Source organism: Photinus pyralis, unplaced genomic scaffold (assembly GCF_008802855.1).
Source record: "Photinus pyralis isolate 1611_PpyrPB1 unplaced genomic scaffold, Ppyr1.3 Ppyr1.4_LG10, whole genome shotgun sequence".
Taxonomy (NCBI): domain Eukaryota; kingdom Metazoa; phylum Arthropoda; class Insecta; order Coleoptera; family Lampyridae; genus Photinus; species Photinus pyralis.
The window spans coordinates 11,265,383-11,285,938 of NW_022170250.1; the positions used below are offsets into that span (position 1 = coordinate 11,265,383).

At 41.6% G+C, this 20,556-nt stretch overlaps 1 protein-coding gene across 1 annotated transcript in view; it reads left to right on the forward strand.

The window, feature by feature from the left end:
* Positions 1-20,556, forward strand: part of LOC116162349 — a 36,939-nt gene that overhangs the window by 2,453 nt on the left and 13,930 nt on the right. Inside the window, exons 2-3 of the mRNA XM_031475965.1 lie at positions 11,586-12,419; positions 12,468-12,551. Of these exons, the coding sequence (XP_031331825.1) occupies positions 11,589-12,419; positions 12,468-12,551 (915 nt within the window). The 5' untranslated portion in view covers positions 11,586-11,588. The remainder of the gene's footprint in view (positions 1-11,585; positions 12,420-12,467; positions 12,552-20,556) is intronic.

The window sequence follows — 20,556 nt, forward strand, 5'->3', positions numbered from 1 at the left end:
CAATGACAGTTGCCCTTGGGATAGTATCATCAAATATTTTTCTGGGAGGTATTCTATACCCTCTAGACACTCCGGTGCTATGGCTCCCCTTAGAACTCTCATGTCTGAAATATCTCCAAGAAAAGGAAAATGTGATGACGCGTGCTCGTTATTCTAACAATTTTAGGGAGGAATGAATCTGGGAAGAATTCCGTACCCTCCAGCTCAAAATAAATCAATTACCTTTTCCTAAAAACTACCATAACAGCTGCTTTTGGAGTAGGATCATCAGACCCCCCACTTCACACCACCCTGGTGACATGTTCTATCCTAAAACCAGTATGTCATCAAACGTTAAATCAAGAAGTCGTTGAAAATAAAAACAATTTAACTTTTAACTTTGGATGGCAACCTTCTGAGCTCAAATGGGCGCGTTCTGCAAATCTGTTACAGACAATAATTCAACAAACAAATAAAAGGGGTAGAGAATCGCGCGGCACATAAAATATTGCGAAATTGCATTGCTAACGTCTGACACGGATGCAATCGTATATTAAATCTGTATTTAATATTCAATACGAATCAATAATACGAATACACTAACAGAAACAAAATTTTAATCAACCATGGGTTATCCTTAGATCTGTATAAAAGCATAAGCTTTACGTTAAATTCAAGAAAAAAACTTTACGATGCACAAATATCTAAATTTCCATTGCTCTAATCAATTCAAAACAGAATGAATCTGCATAGCAATCGGAAAGTAACGAAGACAAAAGCGGGTCTTGATATCGGTAACGTCAGGTCTTCGGTAGCGACAAAAACAACATGCGTAGGGATCGAAACTATCGGAGCGATTCCAAAAGGCGATTTCATTATACTTGCAGTTACAAGCAGCATCCTGAATCTCCAGGTATACACTTGCAGTAGGCAAATGGCGGGTGATTCTGCCAAGTCGGTAATGTAGAAACTCATCTATCGCGTACGTTCGTCACTGTCGATCTTATTAAAATGGGCGGGTTCAAGTAAAAATTGCAATATCATCAGTAATCCAAAGGAAAAGCTTAAGAGAAACAAGGATAGAACTTTGAGTGCATTGAGTGAACGTAAAACCTGAAAAAAATATACGTGATTAGAAAAAATGCTACGTAATCATGTAACATCCCTGGTATTGTTCAAAAGCAAACACGTTTCAATGGAGCCACCACAGACATCAAAGAGAGAAAGAGAAACTACTTCAAAGATAAGTATGGTAAATCCAAAACAAAAGTCTTTGTGCAGGTAAACGCGAAGTCAGAAAGGTAAGGGCGTACCGAGAGAAAACGTTTATTAAATACCCCCAGCTTCATACCTCCAGCTCAGAAGAAATCAAGTACCTTTCAAAAACTATCATCTATCTACTATTAACTTTAGGGATGCTTGCAGACTTCCTTTGAGGGTTTTTCCAAGATATTCTTCTACGGAGACTCTCCTGAATATACCCTCAAGAAGACCTTAAAAGTACTCCAAAAGCACGTGAAAGGGTTTAAAAGGTGATAAAGAAAGGCTCAAGAGAGCTTCTGGAGAAGAATAAGAAATGTAAGCTTTAGACAATTTCAAGTGAACCTCAAGTAATTCAAGAGGATTCCAGGCCAACTTCAAATGAACTTTATGAAGACTTTAAGGAAAGATCAAAAAGATCTTTAAGGGGCCCTAAATTTAACATCTTGGTCATTTTGCTTCAAACGTCCACAGAACGTACAAATTTTGACCGAAATAGGTACTCTTTCCGCCTCAGAAGATTTCCACAACCTACACACTTAACTCGGACAAATTATATCAGACTAACGTTCTGGTGAAAGGTCTACTAATTATGTAAAGCAACTGAAGTGTTTTAATTGAAACGGTTATAACTCGAAACGCGTGCCACGCATTTAGAAAACTGGTCTCGTGACCCCAAAGGTTACGCGAAAATGTGTGTCAAATTTGGGCACCTACGACAAAACCAGTGTGATATAACACACTTTCCAAATTACGCGCGTGAAAGGAGCGGACCAGAGAAAAAAAGTAGAATTCTCTCATCATTAAAGAAACGCAAATAATAAATATAGAAAACAAAGTATAGTAATCTTCGTTAACCCATTTCTCGTTTCGTTACACTATCCGGCACTGAGCATGAAATTGATTTTTATAGCGCACGCGCTAATTTGATCCGTATCCGGATTGATCGAAGAAGAAGAAGAGCAGCTTTTGGATAAAAGCGACGCTTTTGCACGGAATTCGAAATTGGTCACAAGTGAGCGGCCACAAATTCGTGTCAGTAATTCGCCGTCGTAAATTCGTGCATATTTGTGAAGCGAATGGGTAATTTATTTAAAATCCTTGGGCTCCTATTGATTCGCACATAGTTGTCAACGCGCGTAATTGCCTTTACATAATTGACCTTCCTGAAAATTAGTCGATTATGGCATTTACAATTTTTACTCTTTTTTTATGTTCATCTCACCTTATGTGCACAAGGATAAGCACAATGTACTTCTGTGGACTGAATTTGTACGTTCCATGTACGCTTGTGTACCTCTAACTTTGTTCTTCTTAAGTAGGTGCATGTGTACTACACGAAACGTACAAGAAACGTAGGTACGTGGACTAAAATTGTACGTTCAGTGGACGATCGTACTCGTTAGATAGGAACGTTGCACGTGCAGGGATAAGCACCATGAACATCTGTGGACTAAATCTGTACGTTCCACGTACCTATACTCTACTTGGGCAGATCAATTCACAGTAAGCTCAAACCATGACGATGAACCACCTCTGTGGGAAGATTAGTACGTTCTATGGATCTACCGGTAACATCCACATGACCACCGAATGTAAGCCTTTCCAGGACAACGTCTCATAAATTCAGAAAATCTTCAAAAATAGTGGGTGGAGGGTTGTGGGTAAAGTACGTAGACGCGGAAGACGCAAAAAGATGGTGTGTGACAGATTAAGAAAAGAAGGGGACAGGGGAATGCAAAAGAAATGTAAATGGTGAAACAAGTTGTGAGTAGGAGTGAAGGAGAAGAAAACGCAGTGTAGAGTGTGAAAGAAAGAAAGAAAAAGAGAGAATCTTAGAGCAAAATAGCATAAGAAGGAAAACGGGAGAATGAATGAAAACAAGAAAAAGTGAAAACGTTGAAAGATATGAAAATAATACAAAAAAACAAAAGCAATAATAAGAGAAATGGTACTTCATGAACAATTCAGAGGAATGGGCAAAAATCACTCGATGAGAGACACGCAGGGAAGAAGGGAAGATGAAAGAAGAAAAACAAAATGAGAAAGAAAAGGGACGATGGACTGTACAGTTAAGTTAAGGGGAATCAGAAAGTACAAGGGAGAAGATTGTTGAAAGTCGCGACTCTTGGAGGTAACTGATACAAATGGAGCTAGTCAGGAAAAAACAAAAAAAATGTAGGAATACCGAATCTTTCATTTTCTGGGGGGTTTTCCATACCCCCTAGAACCCCCGGTTCTAAATTCTCATCCGGAATATTTACCGCAAGCTTGTAGTGTTGGGAATACCTTTTTGGAAAGGAAGAAATACTTATCACACGCTTTTTGGAAAGTAATGGAATGGTCCTTTACAGAAAACTATTACGGGAGTCCTTAGGGCTGAATGTTTTGAGAGAGAATCTAACACTGGGGGGCCTGGGGGGTTTGGAATACCTCCCAGCCATTCCCTGCAGCTTACGAAAATCCTATGGTAGTTCTAGGAAAAGGAATACCAACTCTTTCACTTGCTAGGGGGTATTCCATACCCTCAGACCCCTCGGTTCTACATTTCCGTATCCCCAAAATCCAAAAATATTTACCACAAGCCTGAGTGGTTTGGAATACGTTTTTGGAAAGGAAGATTCGATGGTCTTTTATGGAAAACCATCGCGATAGCCTTTAGGGCTTAATGTTTCAGAGAGAATTTAACACCGGGGGGTCCGGAGGTATGGAATACCTCCCAGCTACTCCCTCGAAAGCTTTATGATAGTTGTAGGAAAAGAAATGCCGAATCTTTAGTTCCCTGGGGAGCATTCCATACACCCCACACCCCCGGGTTCTACATTGTCCACCGAAATATTCACCACAAGTCTGTGGGGTTGGTAATACTTCTGTGGAAAGAAAGATTCGATGGTCCTTTATCGAAAACTATCACGAGGCTCCTTAGGGCAAAATGTTTTGAGAGAAAATGTACCACGGAGTCGTCTGGGAGGTATGGAAAGCCGGGTCCGTTAACTTGGCCCCCCCACTGAGAGATTTCATAGTCGTATTATTTTGAAATGAATGCGCTCGTTATGCGCTCATATGCGCCACCGATAATAACTCTTGCGCCATTATCGTTTTTTAGAAATCCGAAAAAACATTTGGGGGGGGGCAAGTGAACGTAGCTCCCCCCAGTACGTATTTTGTCCCTTGTAACTAGGTCACCTGATACATTTGGTTATGCGCTCAATTGCGCCACTTGAATTAAAGCTAGCGCCATTACGGTAAGCCATAAAAAATGTTTTAAAAAGTGGAGGGTCTAACTTAGCGTTTTCAAAAGTTATTTCCGGAAGTGCGTCCATTTTGAAAATATTTTACATCGATTCGGCCTTCGGAGTAACTCCTAAATACAAATTTTTAAAAACCTACCTATTTTACTTTCCCAGAATCGTTTAACTAAAGATCCCAAAAAAACACCCTGTATAGTGTTTCTGAAACACTATAATGGCGCCAAGATTTTTGTTTACGGCGCATTTTAGCGCATGATGAAAGGTACGATTTAGTAGAAAAAACATGTTAAAAAACGTAACTTTTGAAAACGTTAAGTTAGCGCCCCCCCCCCACTTTTTAAAAATTTTTTATGGCTTAACCGTAATGGCGCTAGCTATAATTCAAGTGGCGCAATTGAGCTCATAACCAGATGTATCTAGTGGTACAAATACCGGTAGCAAAATGCTTTATGGGGGATTCCGTTCACCTGCCCCCCCCCCGGTGCATACAACTCGTCCTTCATTTCTTTTAAAATCAATACGACTAATAATGGCAAATCTCTAGTGGGGGGGGGGGGCAAATTAACGGACCCGCAATTCCCATATGACCAGGGTAGGTAAAAGGAATATCGAATCTTCCATTTCCTGGAGGTATGGAATACCGCCTTGGTTCTACATTAGTCCCCAAAATATTTACCACAAGCCCGTGGGGTTCGGAATACCTTTGCAAAAGAAGATTTAATGGTCCTTTATGGATAACTATCACGAGAGTCCATAGGGCTGAATGTTTTGAGAGAAAATGTAACACCGGGGGGTTTAGGGGTATGGAATTCCCCCTCCCCCAGCCATTCCCTCCAACTTACGAAAACCTTATGATAGTTGTAGGAAAGGGAATACCGAATCTTTCATTTACCACGAGCCTGTGGGGTTGGTTGGAATGGAAGATTCGATGATCCTTTATGAAAATCTATTATAGGAGTCCTTAGGGATGCATGTTTTGAAAGAGAATATAACACCGGGGGGTGTGGACGTATGGAACACCCCCTCCCCCAGCCATTCCCTCCAGCGCACGAAAATTTTGTGATAGTTATAGGAATTACCAAATCTTTCATTTCCTGGGGGTATGCGGTTCTATATTCTCCCCCAACATATTTATCACAATCCCAAACTTTAGCTGTTGTTTGTCTCAGAAGTGTCGAAAAAAGGAATCGGTAAGGAATTGGAATTTCCAAAAGAAACGTACGCGCCTTAAGTACAGCTAAGATCCAGGATAGTAATTTATGGATGAAGATAGCTGTCTTTTGGACATTTGAAAAATTATGATTGGTTATATTTAGCTGTTTGTCTCAAGTGTCGAAAAACAACATGAATACGGTCCTTCCACTTTAAGTACATCTACGGTCTAGGAAACGAAAGTTGGATATTCGTGTTAAATACGATTTTCCCACTTTAAGTAAAACTACTGCCCAGGACACGAATATGGAGTGTTTGTGGACGAAAGATTTACGTCCGGTGGACATTTGAAACTAATTTTCTGTTAATCAAGCTTTAGCTGGTTGTCTCAAAAATGTCGAAAAACGAAATAAACACGATTTTCCCACTTTAAGTAAATCTACTGCCTAGGACACGAATATGAAGTGTTTGTGGACGAAAGCTGTACGTTTGATGGACATTTGAAAATAATTTTCTATTAGTCAAGCTTTGGCTGGTTGTCTCAAAAGTAGGAGAACACTAAATTAATATGATCATCCCACTTTAAGACCGTCTACGGCGGTCTAGAACCCGAATGTGGGGTATATGTGGACGTTAGTAGGGCTTTTGAAAAACACATCCTATTACTCAAGCTTTAGCACATTGCCTCAAAAGTGTCGAAAACCGATTTTGTTAGGAATCTGAGAATTTCAGAAGAAATCGTCCCATCTTTAAGTACTACATGTACAGGGAATATTTCTGGACGAAATTAGTACGTTCTATGGACTTTTGAAAAATTATTCCGTCGGTGCCATTTTTGGGACAACAATAGAGTGAAAAGCTTACGATTACACTTTCATACAAGTGAAGGTACTCAGTTTACCACAATTGCAATCTATTAGTGAATTAATTCGCTAAGGCGATACTTAATCGTTCCATACGTAAGAGAAGATCTCAAAAACAAATTTCGTTGGAACCCGTTCAAGCCTCAAGGTTCCGGATGAACGACCCATTCTAAAAGCCGAACTTAACGTACGTAGCGTTGGGTACGGCAAAGAATTTCAAGGCTGACTTGATGATTATTATTGTTGTTCCGCAAGCGATCGCTATTGTCGGGTACAGGATTTATAGATCGCTAAACTGGTTAAGTTGGTAACGTTTGGCCGACCGTTGAATCATAACGTTATCGGTCGATCGAAGCGCGGCCTGAAAGTGGAACAGGGCGGCGTTTTGCGAATTGGGACGTTCGTTGGTGATTTACCGGATCAAGTCGCCTCAATCTGTCCGTTTCAATTTCGGACACTCGCATAATTAGGATTTTGACCCTTTCCAAAATGCAATTTTTTGCTCTTCAACAGATCTTCAGATGTTGTTGAAGAAAAATGAGCAATAATAATCGACCTGGCATAGCTCAGTTGAGTAGTATTCTCAAATTTTTGCTGAAAAATGAACAGCAAACAAAAATGCTTAGGTACTTAGAAGATATCCAGAAGTTTCTGTGTCGCTGAAACCTGAAATTTTTGCTGAAATTGGAATGACTGGGGAGATTCCACATCTCCAAGACCCCCCCCCCCTCCTGTGCTACTTTCTCTTTAAGGTATTCAGCCCTAAGGACAATCGTGACAGTTTTTCATTAAGGACAAAATCATGGTGTAAGTGGCGAGGGATTTAACCTTTTTGGAAGAAAGGCGGAACCGTGGGTTCTGGGGGGTATGGAATACCTTCCAGGAAATAAAAGGTTCGGTGTTCTTTTTGTTACAGCCATCGTTTTCGCACGCTAAAGGGAATGTCTGGGGGTATTCGATAACCCCCAGACCCCCTGGGCCACATCCTCTTTCAAAACATTCAGCCCTAAGGACTTTCGTGATAGTTTTCCATCGAATCCTCCTCTCCTAAGGGGTATTCCCTACCCCACAGACTTATGGTGTTACGTTCACTGGCCCTTTTCGAAAAAAACATGATGTAAGCACTAAAGCTTCCGGGGAAGTAAACAGATTCGAGGGGATTGGGCGGTATGGAATACCAGGACAATCAAATCTTCTTTTCGTGACGAGTATGTCATGACCTGCAGGCTCCTACTGTTGCGTTCGGTAGTCCCTTGTCCAAAATTGTGGTGTAAGCGCGGGTGAGGGGTGGAACCCTGAGGTCAGTGGGAGAGGGGGGGGGGCGTGAAAAACCTCGTACGCTAGCTGGGATGGATGGGGGTATTCCAAATCCCCCAGATTCCTCGGCGCTACATTGTAAATGCTAAAGGATTAAACATTTAGGAAGAAAAGTAGAACCGGGGGGTTTTCTTACAACTATCACAAGATTTTCGTACGCCCCCTTCCCCTTCAACCCTAAGGACTCTCTTCATAGTCATAGGACCATCGTATCTTCTTTTGCTAACGAGTATTTCATGCCATGCAGGTTCCAACTGTTACCCTTGTCCAAAATTGTGGTGTAAGCGCGGGTGAGGGGTGGAACCCTGAGGTCAGTGGGAGAGGGGGGGGGGCGTGAAAAACAAAATTGTAGTGGAAGTAGAACTGATTTTCGGGAATCAAACTTTTTGGAAGAAATGTGGAACCGGGGGGGTCCGGGGGTATGGAATACCCCTAGGAAATAAAAGGTTTTGGTGTTCCTTCGCTTACAACTTTCATAAAGATTCTCGTACGGTAGAGGGAGAGGCTGGGGAATACCCCCCAGACCCCCCGGTGCCACGTTCTTTCTTAAAACATTTAACCCTAATGACTCGTGATAGTCTTTCAAAAAAGACCCATTGATTCTTTTGCCAAAGGGTATTTTCTACCCCACAGGCCTGTGGCCAGTGCCTCTCTCCTGTAAAGTATGATGTAAGCACTAAACATTTTGGCGAAGCAAGCTGATCCGGGGGACTGGGGCTATGGAAGACCAGAACCATTGAATTTTCTTCTCCTGACAAGTATTTTTGTACCCTTCAGGCTTCTACTGTTAGTTCAGTAGTTCCTTGCCCAAAACTTAGTGCAAATGTTGAGGGAATTACACGTTTTGGAAGAAATGCCGAACCGGGGAGCTTTGGGGGGGGGGGGTATCGAGTAGCCCCCAGGAAAAAAAATTTTGGTGTTCCTTTTCTAACAACCACCTATCATAAGATTTTCGTGCCCTAGGTGGAATGGCTGGGGGTATTCAATAGCCCTCAGATCCCTCAGTGCTACATTCAGCCCTAAGGACTCAAGTTTTCTCTAGAAGACCACCAGATCTTCTTTTCCCAAGGAGTATTCCCTACCCCACACGCTTGTGGTATTATGTTCAATAGTCCTTTCCCAAAAGTTATGATTTAAGCTCAAAATATTTTGGGGAAGTAAGCAGATCCGGGGGGATTGGGGGTTATGGAAGAACGGGACAACCAGATCTTCTTTTCCTGACAAGTATTTTATACCCTACAGGAACCCACTGTTACGTTCCGTTGTTCCTTGTCCAAAAGATTAGCGAGGGGGAATTAAGGATTTTGGAAGAAATATAGAACCGGGGAGTCTGGAAGGTACGGAATACCCACTAGGAAAAAAAGAAGATTCGGCCTTCCTTTTCTTGCCACTGGCATAAGATTTTCGCGCGCTAGAGGGACCCCCGGCGCTACTTTCTCTTTCAAAACGTTCACCCCTAAGGATTCCCGCGATAGTTTTTCATTAAGGACCTTCGAATCTCCTTTTCCTGATGAGTATTTATAAAAGGTCTCCTCCTTGTTCCTTTTGTTGCGACTATCATAAGATTATCGTACGCTAAAAGAAATTGCGGGGGTATTCAATACCCCCCAGATCCCCTGGACTATATCCACTCTCAAAACATTCAGCCATAAGGATTCTCGTGATAGTTTTCCATGTGTAAGTGCTAAGGACACTAAAAGCTTTGGAGAAGAATGTAGTCCCGGGGATCTGGGGTGTGGTCTCCCATTTGAGAAGACCCTTAGGCATCGCCGACAGTCAATAAGATTCTCCAAGGGTTTTCTAAATGCTTTAAAATCATTACGAGGGCTAGACTGCTCAAGAATCCTTAAAAGTTGAGCGTTTTAGGGCTTTTATGGGTTTTTGAGAGGAAGTGCCTATAAGACTCCTTGCTCGTTTAGCTTTTTGAGAACCTTCTAGAACCATTCTGAAGAAGTAAGCAGATTGTGGGGGACTGTGGGGTAGCCCCTTGTTCAAAATTATGGTGGAAGTGCTGAGGGAATTAAACATTTGGAAGAACTGTAGAATCGTGGGGTCTGGAGGGCGTGAACCCCCCTCCCCTTCCATGAAAAAAAAGATTCAGTGATAGTTTTCCATAAGGGACCATCGAATCTTCTTTTCCTGACGAGTATTTCATGCCCTGCAGACTCGTACTGTTGCATTCGGGAGACAGGGTAAGTGCTGAGGGTATGGAACAATTTGGAAGACATGTAGAACTGGGGGGTCTGGGGAGTATGGAATACCCCACAAGAAAAAAAGGTACGGTATTCCATTTCTTTCAACTATCGTATGGCTATATGATAGTTTTCCATAACGTACCATCAAATCTTCTTTTCCTGAGGAGGATTTCCTACCCCACAGCCTTGTGGTGTTACGTTCAATGGCCCATTTTTAAAAGTTATGATGTAAGCACTAAAGATTTTGAGGAAGTAAGCAAATCCGGGGGGAGTGGGCGGTCTAGGGGCATGGAATTGATAGTTTTCCATTTTCGTGCGCTAGAGGGAAAGATTAAAGGGTATTCCATAACCCCCAGATCCCCCAGTACTATTTTTTCATTCAAAACATTCAGCCCCAAGGACTGCCGTGACAATTTTACATAAATTACCATCGAATCTGGAATCTGGAATAGACCCCCCCCCCCCCCCGTACACGACTATCTTATGCTAGTTGTAGGAAAAGATAGACCGTTTTTTCATGAAGTGTATTCCATACTCATCCCCAATGCATTTAGTGTCATAAACACCAGAAGAAGGAGAGAAGATGATCTTGATAAGTAACATCAGAGCTCATCAGAGCAGTGAACAACAATGAAGGTGCTGTAAGTGCTAAGGACACTAAAAGCTTTGGAGAAGAATGTAGCCAGGGGGATCTGGGTGCGTGGTCTCTCATTTGAAAAGGTCCATAGGTATCACCGACAGTCAAGAAGAGTTCCCAGGAGTTTTCTAAATGCTTTTAAATCTTTCCTGGGTCTAGTGGTGCGCAAGACTCTCGCTCGTTAGGCTTTTTGAGACCCTTTCCAATGCTTTCTGGGTCCTTTCTCGGGTTAGGCAACTCTTGAAATTAGTTACAGAGCCCTGGAAAGTGCATATAGCACTCTGGAATGATCCTAAAAAGGCGAGTCTCTATAAACTGATTACCATCTTAATCTTTTGAAAGCTAGTGAATCCAAAAACCTTCCAAGGGATCTAGAAGTAGTCTCAGACAGGTTCTTGAACCTTAGGAGCTTTTCAGAAACTCCTAGATGGGTAGGTTCTAGAGGAGTCTGCAAACGTTGTCTAGGGAAGCTTTGGAATATACGACCAGAGGGCTCTGAAATTGCAATAAAATAGATACACTGTACTATGGGCTTACATGCTAGGGGGTTTCGGTGTTCAGGCCTCAATTTCCGGTTCCAATCTCCATGTGAAAATGTCTTTTCTGCCGAAAACAACTGTATGATAATCACAGAAATGAAAATTTGAACGACGAGCGAGTTTTCTAATTACCACAAGTGTTGGATTATACAACAAGATTCGATTTAATTTCAACAACAACAATTTTCTACATATACACGTTTGGCAATATTTTCACGGGGCGTGCGGTTGTGAAAGTGAATTCTCTCTTTAATAAAAAAAAAGTAAAAGTAACATAAGCCGAACGCAAACTGGTTTAAAATAATTGGATGAATTACGTGTTATTGTTTTTGCAACCGTGACCCGCAGGGATCTGAATCGGGACCCGTTAATATTCCATGCGCTTGTTGCAGGTTATGATGCTTCAGTACTCGAACGAGCAGCTGGCGACGATAATCGGCGTGCCGATCGTGACGATCTTGCTGATATGGACCGTCGCGATCTTCCACAAGAATCGGAAGAAGTGGAGCTCGTACGACATTGCCATCGTGGCCGTTTTGGTGCAGAGCATTTTGAGGAACCTCGCGATTTTGGCGTACACCGCCTTGATAATCGTGAAGAATAGTAGCATTCCGGCGGACTACTGCAAGGCGGTGGTGTGGATCTTCAACTCGATCCACACCTTCCAGGCCAGCTCGCTGACAACCCTGGCAGTCATTGCGCTTTTCACCGTAAGGCTTTACAGGAAGCAGCAGAGCTTGCAGATGTATCTGACAGCGACGCACGTCATTTATCACCTTTTCTGCCTCACGACACTGTGCGCGTGCGTCGGCGTCGCCTCCATCTTGGCCCAAGAGGACAAGAAGAACATCAGCTTCAACCTTCAGCCCAGCGTCAGCGACGTCGCGTGCAAATTCATGCCGTTCGACCTCGACGTCAAATTTAACATCTTCATCATCGTGCTTCACATCTTCCTCGCCATGGTCTCACTAACCGCTTTCATCTTCATCTGCTTCAATCACCTCAAAATGCGCCACCAGGGCTTCGACTATCTGAAAAAGTCGACGTCCGACCTAAGCGAGCTGAGCCTCTCCCTGACCGCATCGGTCAACGAAAATTTGACCAAGAACTATTACGACACGTACACAATACAGCGACTTCCGCACAATTTCGACGTTAGTTACGATAGTCAAGTGCAAAATCGCGAACCGATGTGGAACAGTGATCTTTCGAACATTTCGATGACCGTGAGTTCAACAAACAGTAAACGACCGTGTCTGAAAAAGCCTTTACAGGATGAAGAGGAAAGTGGAACCGGATTGTATACGATGTATCCGATCCTAACCGTCTGCTACTTATTCAACCACATTCCGCTAATTGTAAGTAATTTTTTCATTAACCGGTACTTTCATTCATAATTACATGCGAGCGTACGACACGTCAATTGTTTTGATGAGAAAGTTTACAGCTTTAACCTTAATTGGTCGTCTAAATCGAGCACGTGTCTTCCTTACGATTTTGCATAATTTTATTGTTTCACAAATTAAATTGTGAAACAGTAAGGGGCCTAATCGAGATCCTTGCGGTGTCCCAACTATTGATCGAGATCGCCAAGTTTAAAGGTAACGCGACTGCAAGCGACTCTCGAACAGTCCCTCACAAACACCCCAGACCACCCCCTACCCTTGGCTACTTCACTGTCTATTTGCACCAACATTTTGACACATTAGGTTGGGCTCAAAGGGGGTGCACTATAATTTCGAGGTATGAAGCAAGACAAGACAATGCTTTCAGAGATATCTTAAACCCGTGGCTCCCTAAACACGGGGGATATTGCATGTTGTGCATTGATTAAAGAATCTTAAGGATTTGCTTGAAATATCTTTGGAAGATTTTCTAGAAAATCTGGTTTCCCTCTAAAGAATTTCATGGAGAAGTTTTCGTAGAATTCTTTAGAGCACTTATTCATGGACTTCCTCTGTTTTATCCTTGAAGAGTCATCTAAGAATCTTGCATACTCCAAAAATTGTTGAAACAATTCCATGAAAAGCAAGAATGTTCCAAAAATTCTTGAAGAATCTTGAACGTTTTCAAAAATCTGTTTTTGATTACTTCGTCAACAATTTTTCTTTTTCTGGGCGATATTTCATGCACGAAAAGTTTAAGGGCTGGACATTTTGGGGGGAGAATGTAACATCGCGCGATCTGGGGATAACGACTACCCCCCAGCAGTACACTAGGCAAAGCTCTTTAATTCTTTTAACATTTTGAGGGACAGTTTAGAACCGGTGGGTCTGGGGGTACGGAATACCCCCCAGGAAAAGAGAGATTTGATGGACCTCCTTCGAAACTTAACTCTAGTGGTACTTCTCAGGAAAAGGTAATCTATTTCCCTTCTGTCCGCAGACCCAACGGTGTAACACTCTCCCCAAAAACGTTCAGTTCTTAGCACTTCAGTGTATGGAATATCTCCCAAAAAAGGAATAGTGATAGACACTCCCTACAAGGTATTAAAAAGCTCTAAAAACATTTTGGGAGACAGTTCAGTAGCGGGGGGTCTGGGGTATGGAACACCCCCAGAAAAAAATATATTTGATGGTCCTCTTACGAAACTTAAATGCCAAGATCAGTGACTATAGCAAGTCTCTTCTCAGGAAAAAGTAATCTATTCCTCCTGTGTGCTGGGGGGTATTCCATACCCCCTAGACCCCCCGGTAATACACTCGCCCCCAAAACGTTCAGTTCTCAGAACTTGTGTGATTGGAATATCGCCCAGAAAAAGAATAATGGTAAACTTTCCCTACAAGGTATTGAAAAGCATGTTCTAAAAAACATTTTGGGAGACAGTTCAGTATCGGGGGGTCTGGGGGGGATTGTCATACCCCGGTATTACACTCGCCTCCAAAACGTTCAGTTCTCAGAACTGGTGTGTATGGAATATCACCCAGAAAAAGAATAATGGTAGACATTCCCTACAAGGTATTGAAAAGTATGCTCTAAAAAACCATTTTGGGAGACAGTTCAGTATCGGGGTGTCTGGGGGGGGGTGTGGAATACCACTAGGAAAAAAGATATTTGATAGTCCTCTTACGAAACTTAACTGTCATGAGCAGAGACTATAGCAAGACTCTTCTCAGGAAAAGGTAATCTATTCCTCCTGTGTGCTGGGGGGTATTCCATACCCCCCAGACCCCCCGGTATTACACTCACCCCCAAAACGTTCAGTTCTCAGAACTGGTGTGTATGGAATATCACCCAGAAAAAGAATAATGGTAGACATTCCCTACAAGGTATTGAAAAGCATGTTCTAAAAAACATTTTGGGAGACAGTTCAGTATCGGGGGGTCTGGGGGGTGTGAATACCCCCAGGAAAAAAGATATTTGATAGTCCTCTTACGAAACTTAACTGTCATGATTAGAGACTATAGCAAGACTCTTCTCAGGAAAAGGTAATCTATTCCTCCTGTGTGCTGGGGGGTATTCCATACCCCCAGACCCCCCGGTATTACACTCACCCCCAAAACGTTCAGTTCTCAGAACTTTTGTGTATGGAATATCACCCAGAAAAAGAATAATGGTAGACATTCCCTACAAGGTATTGAAAAGCATGCTCTAAAAAACAGTTTGGGAGACAGTTCAGTATCGGGGGGTTTGGGGGGGTATGTAATACCCCAAGGAAAAAAGATATTTGATAGTCCTCTTACGAAACTTAACTGTCATGATCAGAGACTATAGCAAGTCTCTTCTCAGGAAAAGGTAATCTATTCCTCCTGTGTGCTGGGGGGGATTCCATACCCCCAGAGCCCCCGGTATTAGACCACCACCGAAACGTTCAGTTCTCAGAACTTTTGTGTATGGAATATCACCCAGAAAAAGAATAATGGTAGACATTCCCTACAAGGTATTGAAAAGCATGCTCTAAAAAACATTTTGGGAGACGGTTCAGTATCAGGGGGTCTGGGGGGTATAGAATACCCCCGGGAAAAAAGATATGTGATAGTCCTCTTACGAAACTTAACTGTCAAGATCAGAAACTATAGCAAGTCTCTTCTCAAGAAAAGGTAATCTATTCCTCCTGTGTGCTGGGGGGTATTCCATACCCCCCAGACCCCCCGGTATTACACTCACCTCCAAAACGATCAGTTCTCAGAACTTTTGTGTATGGAATATCACCCAGAAAAAGTATAATGGTAGACATTCCCTACAAGGTATTGAAAAGCATGCTCTGAAAAACATTTTGAGAGACAGTTTAATCCCGGGGGGTCTGGGGGGTATGGAATACCCTCAAGAAAAAACATATTTGATAGTCCTCTTACGAAACTTAACTGTCATGATCAGAGACTATAGCAAGTCTATTCTCAGGAAAAGGTCATCTATTCCTCCTGTGTGCCGGGGGGTATTCCATCCCCCCCAGACCCCCCGGTATTACACTCACCCCCAAAACGTTCAGTTCTCAGAACTTGTGTGTATGGAATATCACCCAGAAAAAGAATAATGGTAGACATTCCCTACAAGGTATTGAAAAGCATGCTCTAAAAAACATTTTGGGAGACAGTTCAGTATCGGGGGGTTCGGGGGGGTATGTAATACCCCCAGGAAAAAAGATATTTGATAGTCCTCTTACGAAACTTAACTGTCATGATTAGAGACTATAGCAAATCTATTCTCAGGAAAAGGTAATCTATTCCTCCTGTGTGCTGGGGGGTATTCCATACCCCCCAGACCCCCCGGTATTACACTCACCCCCAAAACGTTCAGTTCTCAGAACTTTTGTTATGGAATATCACCCAGAAAAAGAATAACGGTAGACATTCCCAACAACGTAATAAAAAGCATGCTCTAAAAAACATTTTGTGGTACAGGTTAGTGTGGGGGGCGGGGGGTATTATACTCTTCGCCTCAAATCATTCAGTTCTTAGAACCTTACGGAATATCTCCCATAAAAGGAATAATGGTAGACATTCCCTGTAAGGTAACACGCTCGAAAAACATTTTGGGGTACAGGATAGCGTCGGGGGGGTCTGGGGCGGTATGGAATACTTCTCAAAAAAATTTCTCCTATGTGCCCGTACCTCCAGGTATTACATTCTCCCCTCAAAACGTTTAGCCCTTACTATTAAACATTTGACAGTTTAGTACCGGAGCGTCTGGGGGTTATGAAATATCCCCAGGAAAAGAGATGTTTCGAAATTTAGACCCCCCCTTTTTTTCAGATTTTTCAAATTTGTCGTAGTTGTAGAGGTTCTATCAGGTTCTTCGGTATGATTCGCCTCTTTGGTTTCTTCTTAAGCACATTTGACTTCCACGCCTGTCTAGATCTTTTCGTTTTCTGTGATTTTTTTCCGACCTGTTTGCCTTTTCCAAAATACTTCCATCATCTTTTACGGCTTCTTCTATCCCAGCCTATTTGTTTGTTCTATTATCGTCGTACTTTCGGTGATCACCTTGTCCCCTTTGGTTGCTTCTATTTCTTCTGTTCACACCCTGCGAAATCCATTGGTTTCGTCAGTTTCTTCTGCTGGAGTTGATCAGTTTCATAATTACATCAATATTTTGGATCTTTCCTTCCCACACTGCCTCACCCTGCTTTGCTGGTTTTTTCAATTTCTTTATCATCCTCCGTTTCGTCAACTTCTTCGACTGGTTCTTTGATTTACTGCTCTTCGGTTCCCGATCCTGTCTGATGAGAGGAATAGGTGCAACCTCAATTACCTTCTCACGACTGACCTACGATGTCTGCACTCAAGGAAGTGGTCCGGTCCTGAACAAAATCTCGGCTAATTGAAGCGAACGTGATGGGAAAATATGAGCAGTTCAAGGCTGATGTATGAGAAATTAACACCTTCAGGCCGCACGAAACCGCACCGATTTATTTTACGTACAGACTTTTGTAATTAGAAAGTCAGTGTTAATTTGATACGAGAGCTCGCTTTCCCTTTTTTATCAAAAATCCATATTCGCCACCGCAAAGTACAGCAACCTTCACTTAACTGCGAAAGGGTACCATTCTATTTTACAATCTGAAAAAGGGCAAAACGCGCTATTAGCCTAGTGATATTTCACGATTTACTTTTTTGATCGAATACCACTTCGCGTTCCTTTATTTTTCCACGGCGTGCGGTTGACAAACCCAAGTCGACGTTTACAAATTGCTATCGGCGCACCTACCACCTATTTAGAAACACAATGTCAGACTTTCAAAACAATGTACTCGGTTAGGTAATTGTTATGCTATAAATGAGTTTTGCACGTGACGCAAATCAATTACAATTTGAGGCACAAAATGAAGGTTTAACCGCTTTGAACTGAAGAGCTCTAAGACCTACAACTTTTTCGCCTTCATCCCCACATTTCGCTAGTCCACGATGTCAAAATGTCGCTGTCAACATCCAAATTTCGCTTTTAAATTCAAAAGTTCTGCTATTACTGTCCAAATTCTAAACATCGTCAAGGATTAATAAAATAACACATTCAAAGGCTTCCTGATTCTTCTGAATGCTCTCAAAGACTTGACTCTTAAGTAAAGGGAAGAATCCCAAGGGCTCTAAAGACTTCCAGAAGACCATATTATGAAGCTTTTTAAGCGGAAATTCCATAAGCCAATTAAATTCTCTCAACGTCCTTAGAAAACGCCTGAGAACCTTTGCAGATCCATGGAGGTCCTTAAGGACGACTATTGTAGACTTCAAGGTTCTTGAAAGATCTTAAAAAAACTATAGTAGTCCTTAAAGGCTTAGCCTTTTGTACAGATCAGCGAACCTTAAGTGCTTTAAAAGCTTCTGGAAGACTCATGCAAACCCAACAAAAGCAACAGATATTATTCCTGAGATCCTTGGACAAACCATTCAGAACATAATATTCAGCTTCATGAAAGGAATTTGTTAGGGACTTCAAGAGATCTTGATATTTCCCTAAATAAAAATTTTCGAAAGGCTATTGAAGAGGTTGTTTAAAAGACCGATTTTTTAAGAGATAATTGAAGGGAGATTCTTCAAAATTAAGAAAATGGATCAAGAGATCCTTTATAAGTTTTCCAAAACACGTCTAGAGAGTGATTCTTTGCGGAAATCTGCGACGACCCTTAGCACGTATTCAAAACAGTGAAGAAGTCAAGTCAAAAAATTCTTAAAAGGGGCTTCTTGAAACGAAACAAAACCTATCTCCTGTTTGTGAAATTCTTCATTGAAATTCTTTCAATAACCCTCTTGCAAGAAATGCTTTGACAAGCCCTTCGGTTATTTTTAAGAGATTCTCCAAATCATTCTTTAAAAGAAGAAGAAATCCTTCCCACAGAATGAGCCTCCCATGTTGCTTTGTGAAAAAGTCGTTTTTCTGTACAGAATTTAGGTACCAATGTACCAAACACGGAAGAATTGGTGCCCATAACCCGTGTAATTACTTTCTCATATCGCGATTCCACCGAGAAGCAAATGAAACGAGTTGTCATTCTTAAAACAATGCCCAAGCGCGGATTACTTCCGTATGCGGCCAATAAAAAAACGAGGCCCACAAAAACAAATTGCGGGCAATTTCGGTTCACTGACCGCGGACATGCGGCGTTTTCCTAAAACGAATAATTTAATCTCCCATACAGATCTAAAAATAAATAATTTATGAAAAATTTATGCAAATCCGCCTTGTGCAGTTTAGAAATTGCTAATAAGAACGACTTCCCCACTGATATACATAAAATACAAAAAGAAAGTAGGCAAAATGCATTTTTCTTTCAAACTTTTCCCCGTATAACCTTAATGCTGCTCTCTTGGAAAATGAATAATTCATTCGACTGCAAATTGACATTGTTTGGGAAAGAATTACATTCCGTTCACGTTATTTGTAATGCAAAAGGATTGTGAAGTGACGCGAGGAATGTGGGCAAAAAATCGGACAATGAGTTTTTCCCAGCGTTATATTTTTCTCTCAATGTCAGATTGCTCCGGAGGCACGCAGGGGATCTAGTTTTCGTTTATTAAAAGTGAAGCTAATCTTGGCGTGACCTTAATTAACATTGTAATTAAAAAAGTGTTCGCGAAGATTTGGTATTTCACACCGGTGAAGAAATGATAAGACCCCCCCGAGCACTTAACAAAAAAATTGCTAGACAAAGAAACTTCAGCAGCCTCCACGACAAACGAGATCGTCTACACAGCGACCCAAGACATACTTTTGTCTTTAGTTTCTATTTTTGGGCCTCCATTCTTCATTCTTCTTTTCCCTTTTGAATTTTTTACTCTTCAATTCGCACTGGTAAGTCTTCGGTTCTTGTTACTACTACCGCAGTCAGGTCGTTGGACCTGTAGTGTTCTTTTCTTAGTATTCTGACGCTATTTTAACACTCAATGATCAATTCTTTGTGTTCTTGTTTTCGAGTCTGCGACCGTTATTCTTGAGGATCTTTAAATTTTTATTTCTCAACATTGATTTTTGAGCTGCCTACAAACATTGCCTTGGAAGAGACTAGAAAGTCTTGTGAAGCTAGGAAGAGCGATTTTCAGAACTTTCTAGGGTATTTCCCGCCATAGGAAAATTGTATTCGAACAGCTGCAACAATGTCCAGACATTTTATTTCCCTCCACCACACTAGCATTTCCTGAATGTCTTCCTCCCCTTGCATATTCTCTCCTTCTCTCTGAGCCTTTAGGAGGTTTCGTGAGTTTTTTTAAGGGTCTCAAAGTCTCCTAGAATTTTCTAGATCACTTTAGAGCTTATTATTAGTCTTTAAAAAATGGACCCTTAAAATTTAAGAATTATCTTGCGAATATTAATAGCGTTAAAGAAACTGTCATGCTCTTCCAGAAGACTCGGTACCCTGCTCGGTACCTACGTCGTTTCGTCTCGATGGGGTCAAAAATTTTAACTTTGAAATTGAAACCTTGGATTCCAAAATTGGTCTCTTGGATCCAATTTCAAGATATTCAATCCAAAATCTTCAACCTCAATTTTGGAGTTTATCATGAGTGAAGTTTGAATGCTGAAGTGCTACACTGTTTTGAAAAACATCTTTTCAGGGTTTTGCTGACAAAGATGATTTCGAAATGAAAATGGTCACAAACGCTCCTTTAAAATTAACCTTCCTTTTTTACCAAAAATCGACTGCACCAACATTTCTCGGGAAAGCACTTTTCTCATTAATTTTGGTGCGTAGAATCCATAACAATTCGTACTTTTTCGATCGGACTTCTCAATCAAAAGTTATGGAATGGAAACCAATTTCGAAAGACAATTCAAAGGGCTGTAACTTTTGCACTCGTGGCCCACTCTTGGCACTGTTTGAAATTATGGATTCTACGGGCCAATTCTATAAGAAATTTTTTTCCGGGTCGATCTGAGACAATTTTTTCTTCGGGGCTCAAAAAAAGGCAGTGTATAACCTTCCTTTCTTAC